Source organism: Cibotium barometz, chromosome 50, assembly GCF_041138505.1.
Source record: "Cibotium barometz isolate CiBa-2024 chromosome 50, ASM4113850v1, whole genome shotgun sequence".
Taxonomy (NCBI): Eukaryota; Viridiplantae; Streptophyta; class Polypodiopsida; order Cyatheales; family Cibotiaceae; genus Cibotium; species Cibotium barometz.
In genome coordinates, this window is record NC_141095.1 from 12,097,755 (window position 1) to 12,113,824 (window position 16,070).

The window sequence follows — 16,070 nt, forward strand, 5'->3', positions numbered from 1 at the left end:
ACTTTGAGATACTCACTTTAACACCCTCTCTGTAGCTCATAGTGGACATAGATGAAGAAACCAAGTTGATGTAGATGCAACCATGGACACCTCAGTACCGGCCGGATACCGAATACACCTCGGAAAATGCACCAAAAAAAACCTGTCTCCTCAAGGAATGCCATCTTGAGCTTCAGCTGCCACATAGAATAATGAATTGCAGACAACTCCACATCCATGATCCCCCATTCGTTGAACTGAGAACACACACGTCCAAAAGATCTCCTGAACATTGAACTATCGACACATGACGCCCAAAATTCTCTGACAATGAACTAGGAACTCATCCCATCCATAGTCTACTACCAATGAACTACGAACACATCACGTCCATAGATTTGTCAAGCTGTTCCATGCCAGATGCATGTGCCTTGAACTCCGACACACGGGTCCAAATCACCAAAACGGGAGCACAGACTGCCCCTCTCTGCCACTCACATGCCTCTCTCTGGCTGAAGCACGTGGTAGCATCCATCCACCAAGCTAGAATGCTGGAGTATGTGCCAGTGAAGTCCTCGCCACACCGGCAGACGCCGTAGCATCCCTCTTAGAATCACTGTCACTGTCATCCTCGTCAGCTTTGCCTTTGCCTTTGTCATTTGTCGAGCCTTGAGCTTTAGCTTTGGATTTGCAATCCCGAGCCAAATGCCCTCGCTTTCCGCACTTATAACAACGGCTCCTAGACTTCTTATTGGATTCCGATGCAGCATGTGCCGATTCTGCATCCTTCGGAACCCGAATCTTGCCTTGGGAAATGAGCACTGCTTCCTCCTCAATGAGAAAAGAGCTGAGATCATCAAATTCCAGCCTTTCCTTCGTGACTTGTAAGCGTAATGCCCTCGAGACCATCTCGTACTCCTCAGGCAACTTCGTAAGAACCAAGGCAGCTAACTGGGTACTAGTTAATGCACTATTCATAGCCGATAACTGATCATGGATAACCTTTGCCTTCATTAGAAGTGACTGCATAGAGGTCCCGGTTTCAAACTTGATGGAAAACAACTGGCCGAGAAGGGTTACTGCTCGCATTGTTGAGTCTCGATCAAACAGGCCTGCAAGCTTTGACCACATTTCCTTGGCAGTCTTTAAAGTCTGAATGGCAGGGGAAATTTCCTTGGTGAGAGATTCTGCAATCGCCGACATCGCCTTCGCATTGTGAGCATCCCAATCCACAAGAGATTTGAGAAACTCCTCCTCCTGAAGACGTGTGAACCGATTGCTATCCCTTCGGGGACGTTCCTCCGAGCCATCAACAATGTCCCATAAGCCTTTTCTGCTAAACCACAGCCTCATGATCAAATTCCAATGCGCATAGTTGTCGCCATTCAGTTTGTCGTCCTTGCTTGAACACGGGAGACCCATCTCATAAACTCCGTCCAAGATCTTCTCAGTCGATCCAAACCTCCTCTCCGTAGCCGACGCACTTCTCGTTCCTCCTCTTGTAACAGTCAACACAGTTGAAATCTCGTCCCGAGTCCTCGAGCACTTTGACCTGCAAGTCTTGGCCGCGTCCTGGATTCCACTCCCGAGGCTCCACCCTTGCGTCACCGGTGCCCTCCTGGCCTGCTATGATGCTGTCCAAAGCAAAACCAGCCTCCAAAGTGCTCTAAAAAACTGGCCGACCAGCAACAGGGCAGGAAAACGCAAGCCCACAGCCAACCAGGAGAAAATGCAGCACTGAAGCTGAAAACGCAGGTGAAAAACAGCTCGATGAAGCAAAACGCAAACCTCCAATCAGCCGGAAACCGGGAGAGCACGCCAATTATTCTTCGCTTTTCCTTTAGCGGGAAACTTTGCCAGTGCAACGGCCCGAGCAAACAGCACACTCTGATCTCGGGAGATGAGGGGACCTGGCTGAGTCCCCTGGCCTGCCCTGAGCACGTCTTCGCTCACGCTACTGGTCGCTCGAAGTTGGGGGTGCTCTTTCTCTTGCATGTAGCTTTAGCGACGTTTGGCGCTCTGGCGGCACCTAGATGCAGGAGCCTCTTCCGCGGGGTCTCCCCGTTAGCCTCTTCCTAGCATCGAACCCGAGCCTGTACTCTCGGCCGTCACCCGCAGGCTCCACGACGTCGGCAGCGAACCGCACTCTCTTCTTCTTCTCCACCTCTCTATGCGCTTGTCCAAGGACCCTAGAGCCTCAGCTCTGATACCATGTCAGAGTTAGTGCATGCGGAAGCCACACTCACACTCACGTAGAGAGAAGGAGAGAGAAGTTGACGAACAGAGAGAGAGAGAGAGAGAGATTGACGAACAGCTAACTTTAGCAATGAATAGATTGAATAATACAATGGTGGGCATGGGTATTTATACCCTCATGATGGAAATGGCCGACTACCACCCCACTTTGAGATACTCACTTTAACACAGCCATCTCTGCACGGATAATATCATGTGGTACGGAAGCCTTGGCCCTAATCATCCGGGAAATCATAGAAACCAAGGGCCTCTCCATACATCTCCATCCATCAGTGCTACCAGCTCGGCTGTGGTGATCCACTGAGGGTCCCCATATCTCCACTCCATACAGCATGGCTGAAGTGACCAAAGTGTCAAAGAGCCAGAGCTTTGTTCGAGGTTCCTGAAACTGAACCTGCGAACACATCCTCTCTAGTCTCCCCAATGCTGCATAAGCTCTGGTCAATCTGGTCTCCGCTTGCTCTCCTCAAGAAAAATAGTGGACCACTAAAAACCACACCAAGGTAAGTATATGCATCTGTATACTCCACTGTCTCCTGACCATATGTAAAGGTGGGTACTGACCTCCTAACCCACTGTGTTGATGGTGTTAAACACCATCACCTTGGTTTTACCATGGTTAACAGACAATCCACTGTCCTGTGCAAACGTGTGCAATGCATCCAAATGACACTGCATCCCCTCTGGAGAATCTGAGATCAGCACAATATCATCAGCATACAATAACAACGAAATCCATGTCCCTGCTAGTTGTGCTCCTTTGTCACCCTCCTGCTCTACATAGTCCGAAATCTCATCCACATACATCCCAAATAAGGTGGGAGAAAGGGGGCAGCCCTGTTTCACCTTAATAGTGGAGTGAACCATCTCAGATATACCCTGAGTAGTACGTACCTGCCCCACAACTGTCCTGTATAAAGCCATGATTCCCCAAATCAGCTCTGTGGGCACTCCCAGCTCCTGTAGTCTGCGCATCAGTCTGGCTCTCGGTACTGTGTCAAAAGCTTTGCGGAAATCCACAAAGCAACAATAAATCCTCCTGCCATATAATCTGCCCTCCTCAATAATAGCTCTGAGTGTCAAGATATGGTCAAGAGTGGAGAAACCTCTCCTGAACCCTGCTTGCCCTCCTGATGCACGTATGCCCTCTCTCTCTGCCCATCTACTCAACTCCTGCTCAAGAATAGATGCATATAATCTAGCCAATGTGTGACCAATCATGATGGTACGATAATTCCCAGGAAGCATGGGATCCCCTGACTTGAAGATAGGCACAATCGTGGACATATTCCAAGTCTCAGGAAAACCCTCACACATGGCTCGGTTAAACATCATAGCAATAAGCTCTGCAAGCATATCTCTGGCATGAATAAAGTGCTCTGCTACCAAACCATCATGATCATATGCTCTCCCTGTCCTCATCCTGTCAATAGCTTTCCTTACCATCTCAGCAGTAAAGAAAGCACATGTCTTTGGGCATGGCTCCGATGGGTCTGGCAGGGGCGGTTGTCCTGGTGCTGTGTACAGGGATGCTGCATACTCACCCCAAATCTCTGTGGAGGTAATGGCTGGTGATGGTGAATGCTCATGGAATAGTCTCCATGCCTCGCCTGAGTCTTGACTCATAAATAACTGATACAAATCCCTCTCTAACTGAGCAAGATAAGCCCTCTTCTTCCGTCGCACTAGGCGCTGGAAGGTAATCCGTGACTGTCTGTGAGTGGTAACACCCATGAGCACCTCTCTCTGTAATCTGATCCTCATCTCTCTGCACTCCTCATCATAACAGCTGTTCTGGGGCATATTCCCAGATCGTCTCCGTGTAGGCTGACTATGGGGATATGCCTCTGATGCTGCAGCATGAAGCGTCTCTATCAATATCTGAGTGAGCTCATCTAATGGCTGTCCCGGCTCCTCGGCACATAAGCGTCTGTATATCTCATCCGTGTACATGGTGTCAGTCTCCCTCGTAAAGGTATAACGAGTGTGTGTGGAGACTTGTCCCAATGGAGCGGTGCTGAACTGAAATGTGAGAGTGAAGGACAAGATAGCATGATCCACTGCTACTCCAACCGGCCTAGTGCCTACCATAAAATCCTGAAAAGAGGGAATGAGACTGGGCTGAGCCATAACATAGTCCACTGTACTAGCACCATGCCGATGTGGAAAGCTAGTGAAACCGCCCGCTGTCGGGAATCTTTGTAGGCCATTCAGGATGGCCAATCCATGTGCAGTCCCCATGGTCTATCAAATACCGCCCATACACTGTATGTTCCTCATCATGTGAGAGTCTAGATAGGCCCATATCCCTAACATCAAGCTCCCTCAACATCTCCTCTGAGGTATCATAAAATACTGTCTGGTTATGGGCGGTCCTCGCATTGAAGTCCCCCAGGAGAATGATGTCACCATCCCTGGAGAACTCCCAAATGTCATCATCCAAAATAGAAAAGGGAGACTGCCCGCTAGGTGATGCATACACTGATGTACTAGGAGCAAAATAGCATATAGCAATGTAGAGATATCTGCCCGTCTCTGCCCTTAGTCTAACCCACATGTACCTAGCCTGCTCATCTCTGCGGACTATATGTATCAGTGGCTCCAGCTCCTCTCTAAACAATACTGCCACTCCTCCTGAGCCCCGTCCTCTATGCTCTGAACAAGTCTCATGTCTACAAGTTGTCTCCCATCGGTATCCACTAACATGTGGCATGGACTGTCCAGGAGCCTGATGCGTCTCACAGTAGAAGATGATGTCCCTCCCAGTGAAACTTGTCAAAGTTGACAATGCGGAAGCAGTATTGCGTTAGTGAGAAAACGCTAAGGGGCAGAGGATGAGAGAAAACGCTAGAAGAGAAAGGGAGAGAGAGGGTGCACAAACGCTAGAGAGAGGTAGAGAGAGAGAAAGAGAGTATTCGAACCAACACAACAACAATGAATTAGATGAGTTTTTACAATGGAGCTAGGGTGCTTATATATCCACAAATGGACTTGGCCGACCTCACTTGAGATGCATGCAAAAAAGAAATTTTAACACCCTCTCTGCAGCTCATAGTGGACATAAGTAGGAATACCAAGTCGATGAAGAAGCTACCATGGACACCCCAGCAGTGGCCAACCACTAGGTACACCTCGGATTTGCAACCACTAGCTTGTCACCACCAAAAATGCCATCCTGAGCACCAACTGCCTCAAAGAACATTGAATTGTAGACCACACTACGTCCAAGAATCCCCATTCATGAACTGTGAACACATCACGTCGAAAAAAAAACTCCACAAGATAATGAACTTTGGTACACACCCTGTCCATAATCCCGAAAACAACAATGAATGACTGCAGCACATCCATAGTGTTTTATACGCCATGTTGGTTCCTTGCCAGATGCCTAGTGCTTTGAATTCCGACACACGGATCCAAACACCCAGAAATTGAACTCCGACACACGGGTCCAAGTCGTCAAACGGCAGCACAGACTACCCCTCTCTGCCACTCACATGCCTCTCTCTGGCTGAAGCACGTGGTAGCATCCATCCACCAAGCTAGAATGTTGGAGCATGTGCCAGTGTAATCCTCGCCACACCGGCAGAAGCCGTATCATCCCTGGTAGTATCACTGTCACTGTCATCCTCGTCACCTTTGCCTTTGCCTTTGTCATTCGTCGAGCCTTGAGCTTTAGCTTTGGATTTGCAATCCCGAGCCAAATGCCCTCACTTTACGCACTTATAACAACGGCTCCTAGACTTCTTATTGGATTCCGATGCAGCATGTGCCGATTCTACATCCTTCGGAACTCGAATCTTGCCTTGGGAAATGAGCACTGCTTCCTCCTCAATGAGAAAAGAGCTGAGATCATCAAATTCCAGCTTTTCCTTTGTGACTTGTAAGCGTAATGCCCTCGAGACCATCTCGTACTCCTTAGGCAACTTCGTAAGAACCAAGGCAACTAACTGGGTACTAGTTAACGCACTATTCATAGCCGATAACTGATCATGGATAACCTTTGCCTGACTGCATAGAGGTCCGGGCTTCAAACTTGATGGAAAACAATTGGCCGAGAAGGGTTACTGCTCGCATTGTTGAGTCTCGATCAAACATTCCTGCAAGCTTTGACCACATTTCCTTGGCAGTCTTCAAAGTCTGTATGGCAGGGGAAATTCCCTTGGTGAGAGATTCTGCAATCGCCGACATCGCCTTCGCATTGTGAGCATCCCAATCCACAAGAGATTTGAGAAACTCCTAAACCTGAAGACGTGTGAACCAATTGCTATCCCTTCGGGGACGTTCCTCCGAGCCATCAACAATGTCCCATAAGCCTTTTCTGCTAAACCATAGCCTCATGATCAAGTTCCAATGCGCATAATTGTCACCATTCAGTTTGTCGTCCTTGCTCGAACACGGGAGACCCATCTCCTAATCCGATCCACCTCTCCAAAAAATGCAGCCCAAATCTCGTCCAACTTCACGCTGAAAATCAGCAGCACTCCTCCGGCTGAAAAACGCAGATTTGAAGGGGTTCTCCGCGATGAAAACGCTGCTAGATCCAATCAGCCCCCCTCTTATGGCAAAAACGATGGTCCAAGGGTGCTTCACGATGAAAAACGCAGCAAATCAATCGCTCTCCTGCCGGCTGAGAAACGCAGCCGAGATCTGCCTTCTCCTTGCGCTCCGGTCCCCTGGGCGTTGACGTGCCTTGGCTCTGATACCATGTCAAAGTTGACAATGCGGAAGCAGTATTGCGTTAGTGAGAAAACGCTAAGGGAGAGAGGATGAGAGAAAACGCTGGCAGAGAAAGGGAGAGAGAGGGTGCACAAACGCTAGAGAGAGGTAGAGAGAGAGAGTATTCGAACCAACACAACAGCAATGAATTAGATGAGTTTTTACAATGGAGCTAGGGTGCTTATATATCCACAAATGGACTTGGCCGACCTCACTTGAGATGCATGCAAAAAAGAAATTTTAACAAAACTATCCTCAAAAGCCCCTACATCAAGGCGTAGAGATCCATTACGATTCCAAGTAGCAACTTTGAGTGTAGTCCCATAGGTCTCGCGCTGTCATGAAGAGCGCCTCTCCATAATCACTACTCTTACCATCTCTATAGAAGGCCACTTTCCCTTTATTAACGTCTACTAGAGGCCGAACTCGACCTATGAGACAAATCAATGTACAACTATCAATGTCTTTTGGATGTCCAGAAAAAAAGGACAAAATGAACATGAAATAAACTATGAAAGTACTGAGCTAGTGGGGGGGTGTGATGGATGGAGCACTACCGCTAGAGGCTCAGTATGCAACCTATATGCATTGGGTATACAAGAATGCGATGCAGATCTGTCTAGCTCCAACCAGTACCATAATGGGGGTGTAATATGTGATACATAGGCGATGGCGAGGCAAAAATACCTCGGAGCATGATCTCCAGGTGTGAGTGTACGTGAGCTAGCCACTCCTGGATATGGTGCTGATGTCGAGCCCGTATCTCTGTGATCTCCCTCTGATGTAGTTTGGTAGCCTAGTGCTCTCGGTCTCCGTCTGGCTCGAAGGTCCGCAGTGCGTTGAAGTGTATGTTAGAAGTCATCTCCTGTCTTTATCAGGCACCAGGGCCTCTGTTGTGGGTGTGCCCGCCCTTTGTAGGTGTTTTCTCATTTTTCGTCACTCCTCGTATTTTTTTTTTCCATTTTTCCCTATTTTTACCAGGTGTGGGAGGTAGTTTTTTGCACCCTAGCTGATCCAGATACTGGGCGACTGCTGGTCAGGAGGTTCTGGATGCTGGCCGACTGCCCCTTCTAGTCCCCGACCTCTCATGCATGCTGGCCGATTGTGTACAGCTAGCCGACTGGTGGATGGAGCTGGTTGTGGACATGTAGGCCCAGTCGGCTGCCTTTTCAACAGGCCGATTGCATGTATGGGGCCATATAAAATGGCCCCATGGCCCCCACACCATTGTATCTTGCTTTCATTTTGGGATCGTGTATAGAGAAGAGTTACACACCTATCTCTCTCCTTCTCTTGTGCTGTCTATTTTCTGCACTCTACTTGCTCTTGTGGTCTCAGATTTGGTTATCATCTCCGCTGCGTATTTTGACATGGTAAGAGCCCTAGGCTCTTGAAAGATCTTGGGAGTTTTCTGAGCAAGAGGGGGATTGTTGCGTTGCTGATTGGTGGATTGTTAGGGACAGTTCAGGAAGCGAAGAAGCAAGAGGAAGGCGGGCTGAGTTGCTGGACAGCCACTTGCAGGTTTAAAGTTTTTTTTTTCCCACCGACCCACCCTTTTTCAATTACATCCCCGCGATGGCAGATTTGTTCGAGATGGCTGAGAAGCATGTGAAGATCCCAACACTCCCCACGTTCCTTGTGGACCGTCAGTTGGACGGGAACAATTACGGTATTTGGAAGGTTATGATGGAGTCTGTGCTGGAGTCATATGACCTTGCTGATTTCATCGTTATCGGGGTTCCACGGCCGGAAGAAGAAGGGGAGTTACAGTCAACGAGGAAGGACCGCGAGGCACAGGCACAGATGTGGGATCGTGTCAATGCCAGGGTCGGTTCATTTATCTTCCTCAACTGCACACCGCAAGTAATCAATCACGTAAAGCATATGACGCTGGCCAGAGGCATATGGTAGCACTTGGCTTCTCTTTATAATAGGGTATCGCCCATGAAGAGGATTTCCTTGGAAGTACAGATGCGGGTTATGAACCTTGCAAAGTCGTTGACGATGCGGGAGCACATTAACAAGATGCAAGCCCTTCAGCAGGAAGTCCTCCAGGCTGGGAAGGAGATATCATCAGAAGATATGGCCATTACTTTGCTGTCCCACTTGCCTGCACAGTATTCCGCTTTCTACTCTTCTTTGATTACTAGTGGTGGCAGGCTCAGCACCATTACCTAGGAGGAGCTTGTGCCCATGGTCTTGGACCCAGAGGAACGATTCACGAATCCTCCTCACAGCGAAGGTTCGGAGGCCTTAACTGGCCAACGGATGAAAGGCCGGATTAACAACAAGGGCAAAGGGAAGGCTTCACCGGAGAAGTCTTCTGAAAAGAAGCCTGACACAGATCGAGAGAAACTGAAGGCCGAGAGGTCTTGCAATGATTGTGGCGAGAAAGGCCACTATTGGAGGAAGTGTCCTGAGCGGACTGGGCAGAGTGCTGATTCTTCAACCTCAGCTGCAAAGACTCCTGCATTTGTGCACTTAGAGATGATGGACTTAGATGCTTCATCATCTTCGAGCGAGGAGGCAGTTGGCTTCACCGCAAAGGATACCCGGGAATGGATTCTTGACAGTGGTGCTTCCAAGCACATGACTCTGTCCCGAGACTTCTTTTTTGGATCTGAAACGACAGTCAAGTCGCATTTTCATTGGCGACAACTTCACCATTCTGATACACAGTGAGGGCCGGATGGAGATTATTCCCGACGGAAAGGGTGGCAAGCATTCCTCCCGTGTTCTTTATGTCCCTGCTCTTGGGTTTCATCTTCTGTCAGTGCATGAAGTATGAAAGACTGGCTTTCGGGTGGAATTTGAGGAGCATTCAGTTGCTCTACGGGACCGTGAGACTGGCCAAGTTGTTTGGGAAGGCGGTGTGGAGAATGGTATCTACAACCTCTCTGCACTCTCCTCATTGACAGGTTCTCAGGTCGGAGATCTGTGGCACTTTCGTTATGGCCACTTAAATGTGGATGCTCTGCGGCGAGCTTTCCGGGACCAGATGGTGGTTGGCTTGCCAGATGTTGGCAGCAGGCAAGGACGTTGCAGGTCTTGCATACGTGGTAAGCAGCACAATTCCTTTCCGAAGCAGGCTTCCAGGCGGGCTTCAAAACCATTGGAGTTGATTCACACTTACTTGTGTGGACCTCAGCAAACACCATCATTGGGAGGATCTCTCTATTTCATGCTGCTTGTTGATGACTGTACCAGATTCACGTGGGTCTACTTTCTTTGACAGCCTGAAACAGACTGGCAAGATGTCTAAGGCCAAGCCAAGGGCTGGACATGTGACACGGTCCAAAAGGAGGAAATCAGGACAAAGCCTACAAGCAATAGGAGAAAAAAAAACTCCATCCTATAAAGGAGACCACACTTCTAATTTACACATCCATTCCATTCTTCAGCCCACAGCCCTCTTGGGCAGGATTCAACTGCATAAAAGCAGTCAGAGCCCAAAAACTCATGAGAGCGGCAGCAAACCTTCAGGGCCTTCATAGGTAAATCCAGTCCAGTTGCTCTTTTTCTCGGCCTAATTGCACACAGCAAAGAGAACTGAATTGTGTTTAACTGTCACTCTTCACTTTGTACCTCTTTCTCGTATTGAGTAAATACTGCCAAGCAAAAACATGGCCATTCGGATCTAGTTATTGTCCTGCTTGTGTGGGTGGATCTCCATCATTTTTTAGTGTTTTCATTGTTGTTAAAACTTACTGAAGTTGCTTGATCCTTTAGTCAACTTCCCATGCAAGACAATCTGCTACATAGGTAAATAGCACAAATTGTTTGGTATTAAGTACAAGACAAACCTGAGGGATCTTACAAACATCGCCGTTGACCGTCACTCTAGCTTCAAAGATGACCTCTTCACACGAGCGCCTTGAGGCCACTACACCACAAAAATTATGCTAGAAGTTTGAGCAAGTACATAGACCACAAGGCTAGAAGCTTGAGCCGATTCCCTATGAGTATATATAAACAAGCAACATGCATATAGAAATGCATGCAGCCTTAATCTTTGTGACATACATGAAATATACATATTATGTAATCAGTACATGTTAATGTAGATGCATTTACTAAGTTTTTTTGGAACATGTTTCAAACTCAAGCACTCAAACAAACTCCATCCATAGACACAGGAAAAGTTTTATGTTTTTTCTTTCGAATTCTTTTAGGTTTTGTCTAGAAACATTTTGTTCCTCCAACCAGAAAAAAAAAGTAAGGTTTGAAAAAATATTGAAAATATATATTTGTGAAGCTTTATCCAAAAGAGAAGGGAAGGAAGAGAAATAGAAAGACAAGGGAGAAGGGAGAAGGGAGAAGATGGATGAGGAAAAAGTCAAAGAAGAAGGGAAGAGGAAGAAGAGAGGAGTCTCTAAAAGAAGGTTGTGATCTGCAATTGGGAAGTGACAGCGTGACAAATCCAGCGAAAAGTCATAGATTAAACAAGGCAAAAACAAAAAACAGAAAATTCACTCAAAATTCCATGAAATATTTTCACCATGAGGCTTTTCAGCATTTTAGAAATGATCAGAGTTTTTTTGTTTACTGTGACTCTGCAGTTGTTGAAAACTTCCCCCCTTTAGGATCTTTAAACTTCAAGTTTGTTAACTCCGTCCTCTGAGGATTCTTAGACTCATCAAGGCAACTTAAAACTCCCCTACAACCAATTTGTCAAGCCCTAACCTTTGTGTCCTAAGAATTATCATGTACATTGATTAGACGTACAAAACATTCCCCTTGAGGATAGAAACGTCCCAGCTGAATGTACATTTCAGAAGCTTTTTACAAACCTAGAATTTTCTTGTGCTATAATACGACTATAGGTATATGAGAATGCTTTAGGAATCCACACATACATGTAGATGTCACCTTCCTTAAATGTGTATCTAGCTGTAGAAAGATGGTTCTGAAAACAAGTTCCCCACATGTAGAGGTCTGAATGCTATGTGGATAGGGATGTGGCTGTAGTATGTTATGTGGGATGTAGGGATGGGGATGGGGATGGGGATGGGGATGTCTATGTGCATGTGCATGTGTGATAGAGGCTAATAGAGATATGAGAGGAGAGAGCCTAACCTCCTGCAGCTGCCAGAACCTTGCTGAGCCGTTGAGGTTCTCTGAATGTTTCGTTATAGAAACGCCGAGCTGCTTTAGAGAACTTCGGAGGTCCAGCGGCTGCTTTCTTTTCACGGATGATACGCTGGGCTGGAGAGACCTGTAAGTATCCGGCGTCATTCTTGTCTTGGGCCAGCGATGGAGTAAAGACCTGCTTCTTCTTCTTCTTCTTCTTGGCCTGCTCTGCTACTGCGGCCCTGCAAATGAGAGCCTGGGGGGAGGAGAAGGAGGAGGATGTCGTTAGTTTCGTGGGAAGCAACTGCAACCTGTTGAGGCGGAAAGACGAAACGAAGCAGAGGTTCTCAGCCACATTCGGCAAGCGCGCCAGCGGCAGCGCAGCCACAATCGCCATTCTTGCCCCCGTTCGCTAGCGCATGTTTGTTAGCGCCTTTGCTAAACCGAAACTCCTGAAAATCAATTAAGGTTCGCCTGATAGGTAAGTGTAGGATTGTGGAATTCTCTACATGAAAGCTTCCTGATTGTACAGCTAAGGTGAATCTCTCACGACTTATTGTGACAAGTAAGTGTAGGATCATGGAATTCTTCCTAATCGTGGACTAAGGTGAATACCATGACTATCATCAACCATGATGAAAAGGCATCAGCTTTTAACATCATAGGCAAAGCCCACCACTTCATGTGGAGCATAACAAGGAAGATATGGGAATTGAACTCATGACCTTATAGAACAACAAATTACTACCACTACGCTAGAGTTGCGAGTGAAAATTCCCAAGCTCACACACACCCAAACACACCCTTGGTAAGAAAAGACTTTCAATGTGACAGGCACAAGCCTAGCACTCTATGGAGGAGCATGATATAGTGAAATATGGGAATTAAACTCAAGATCTTATAGAGCAAGCGATTCAAGTACTACCATTAGGCTTAAGATGTGCGCGTAATAAGAGAGAGAAACAAAGAGAAAGAGACATAGAGAAACATTATTGAGGGAAAAAGAGCAAGAGCAAGAGGCGTCGCAAAAAAAAAAACATTTAGAAGTAGAAGCTAAAGAGCTTCTTAAATAGTCAAATATAGTTGTAGCTAGCCATGCACCTTTTTATACATAATATCTTATGAGTCGATTACCTTGCTAATAAAGGGGCAAGGTTGTGCCCTTAAAGTAAACCAAACCGAGCCTAACACTTGAGACTCATCAAACAAATGAAATCATCATGCATTAAACAAAGGAAATCATCATGCAAGTGAAGGCATAAATGAAGGATGAGATTAAGGAAGAGGTGAAGGAAATAGTTAGTAACCTAAGGACAATGGTCAACACAAAAATCAAAAAAAGTTTTAAAAAAAGGGAGTTAGTGGCCCTAAAATCAGAGTTGGGGGACTATCAAAAGGATGGGAGAATTATAAGATTGAAAGGTGGGGAAAGGATGGGAAAATTATAAGATTAATAGGTGGGAGGGATTATGTCTTATAGTTCCAAAAATTCAATGAAAAGAGTCAACAATAACAATACTTGAGACAAAGATTCGTCGTCACATAATCCTTTCCTACAATACAAGAGTCAACAAGGTGGATGTCTTAAACAATCAAGGAAACTGAAAGGTACATAATCCTTTCTCCAATAAGCTCTAGCACAACTGAAGCAAAAAAGCAGTGATGGTTATTTTTGTAAAATACAAGCCCAACTTGGTATGGCTCCTCGAGCTAATTTGTAAGAAATATAAAAAACTACCCATGTGTGGGAAGTGGAGCCACTCACGTTAGAGGAGGGGGGGTTGCACCCAATGTTTGTCTTGTGATATTTTTCTTCGTGTTTTTATGCGCTTTCATGTGCTTGTCAATGGTTTGATTTATTTGCACATGGCCATTTATTTGTACTTAAAAAGGTAAGTGTGGTGAGAGATTTCTCCTTATACCAAGATCCTTATTTAAGCACCCCATGATGCCACCCTAGAGATGCCTCAACCCCTAAAATTTAAGCACCCCATGATGCCACCATAGACATGCCTCAACCCCTAAAATTTAAGCACCCCATGATGCAAGATTAGCACTAAGCAATTAACACTATGTGAAGACAGAGTCTCACAAATAAATAATGCATTTAGAGTAATAAATGTAATGAAGCTTAGAGTCTGACCTTGAGAATCGTGAGATGGAGTCCATCTCATTCCTCAAATAATGATTTTTTTCACTCGCCTTTATTACCCGATTTCCCTGAGAAAGAGTGAGCTTGTAATCCTAGCAAAGGCACCAGAGCTCTCTAGTGCTTTCTTTGGCTAGTAACTTCCTTAAATTAACCTGTCTAGTTCACCTTCTATTTCTTTATTAATATAGCTCTTAGAGATGCACCACATGTCCTATTAAGAAATTGTACACACATTATATCTTCTTGGTCTTATAAGCATTTTGGCATGGTCATGAAAGGGGTGAGGTGAATACCATTATTTTCATGTAACAAGTGGTTTGCTATAGAGTCTTATGCAGCCTATAAGGCCTTACAACATACAAATGAGGGAGAGGCTGAATGTTAATATAACTCGCATGTTTATAGAAAAAAGAGACTCCATGACTTGGTGAAAGAGTGGAGGAAGGCATAGCTATTTAAATAGGAGAAGTCTAAGAAAGGACCGATATAGGATATCAAAGGTAATTTCTAAAAAGAGGATATGCTTGGATATGCAAAACATCTTTATATCCACAATTATGCTGCACAAAGATGTTATGCCTACTATGACATGACATAACTCCTGGCAAGGATCGTATCACATTTGAGGATGTTCAAAAAGGGGCTACCAGGCTAGCCGGTGTGGTAAAGTTGCAAACATGATTCATATGTCTTGGTACTACATACATTACACAGATATCATCATGTTTCTTCCACATCCTGCAGGACTGTGGGGGCAGTTTAGAATAGCTCCTCGAACTACACCCAAGAGCCCCTGGTACATACATTACAATGCTCTTCGAGCATTAACAACTCTTACTTGGTCGACATAGCCATATCCCTTCCTTCTTGTACATACATTACAATGCTCTTCCATCAACAGTTGTTGATGCTCAACACCTCTTACTTGGTTGACATAGCCATATCCCTTCCTTGGAGAAGGATTCCTCCTTCATGGTCATGATCCCTTCTTCAAGGATTCCAAGGATTTCTCCTTCATGGTCATGATCCCTTCTTCATAGAAGGAGACTTCTACATAGCTCTTAACTCAAAAGAATAATTTATATTTTTTGCAATTTGATCAGAACACACGTGCGAATCCATTGATATTTGTGCACTATAGAGACTGATTCATGAGAGAGGAACCCTTGATGCAAACTCAATCCAGACTAATTTATTGGTGGGAATAATTATCTAGTAGTCGACTATAACTTCAAACCCACTGAGTCTTTGGCCCCATTAAACAACCAACACTCAACAAAGTGCTCCCCTATTAAGAAGGCAATACTCATTCAGATCTGCCTCAATCAAGGAGTTTTGGGAAGAAATGAGGCAAAAAAACGTAGACAGGAGTGGAGGAACCATGAGACCCTTAGAAACGGGAGGTGCCATGGTCCTCCTAGCCCTAGTAGATGGGCCCTAGATTTGCCATAATAGGCTCAATGAATAATGTCATTAATTTTGTGAGGGCATTAAATTTCCCTATCCCTGGAAAAAATGATCCAAATAAATGTAGATATGAGTGTAGGAACAATGAAACCCCTAGAAAGGGGAGGTGCCATTGTCCTTTGAGTGCCATATTTGCTAATAGGCTTAGTGAATAATGTTATTAACTTGGTGAAAAGGCCATTAAATTACACTATCTTTGGGCAAAGCTTAGTGAGAGAGCATGAGTAGAAACATGAACCTCAAGGTTTCTTCCTATCAGAAGTGCTCAAACTATGTTAGATTCTACACTCTTCCAAACTTTTGGTGTTGATCTCGAGTTAGGAGTAACCTAAATTGGCATGCCCCATCGCCAAGCAGCCTAACAACCATTGTTTTGACAATCGGGACATGTCTCTTTTTTACAATACTATATCAAGGGGGGGGGGGC

General features: G+C 45.7%; 1 protein-coding gene across 1 annotated transcript in view; it reads right to left on the bottom strand.

Annotated features, from left to right (window-relative positions):
- Positions 1-12,519, bottom strand: part of LOC147609801 (putative ribosomal large subunit pseudouridine synthase SVR1, chloroplastic) — a 69,231-nt gene extending 56,712 nt beyond the window's left edge. The window contains exons 1-2 of the mRNA XM_086786961.1: positions 12,031-12,519; positions 10,758-10,837 (exon numbers count right to left, since the gene is read on the bottom strand). Coding sequence (XP_086643087.1) covers positions 10,758-10,837; positions 12,031-12,421 — 471 coding nt within the window. The 5' untranslated portion in view covers positions 12,422-12,519. The remainder of the gene's footprint in view (positions 1-10,757; positions 10,838-12,030) is intronic.
- Positions 12,520-16,070: the final 3,551 nt, after the last annotated feature.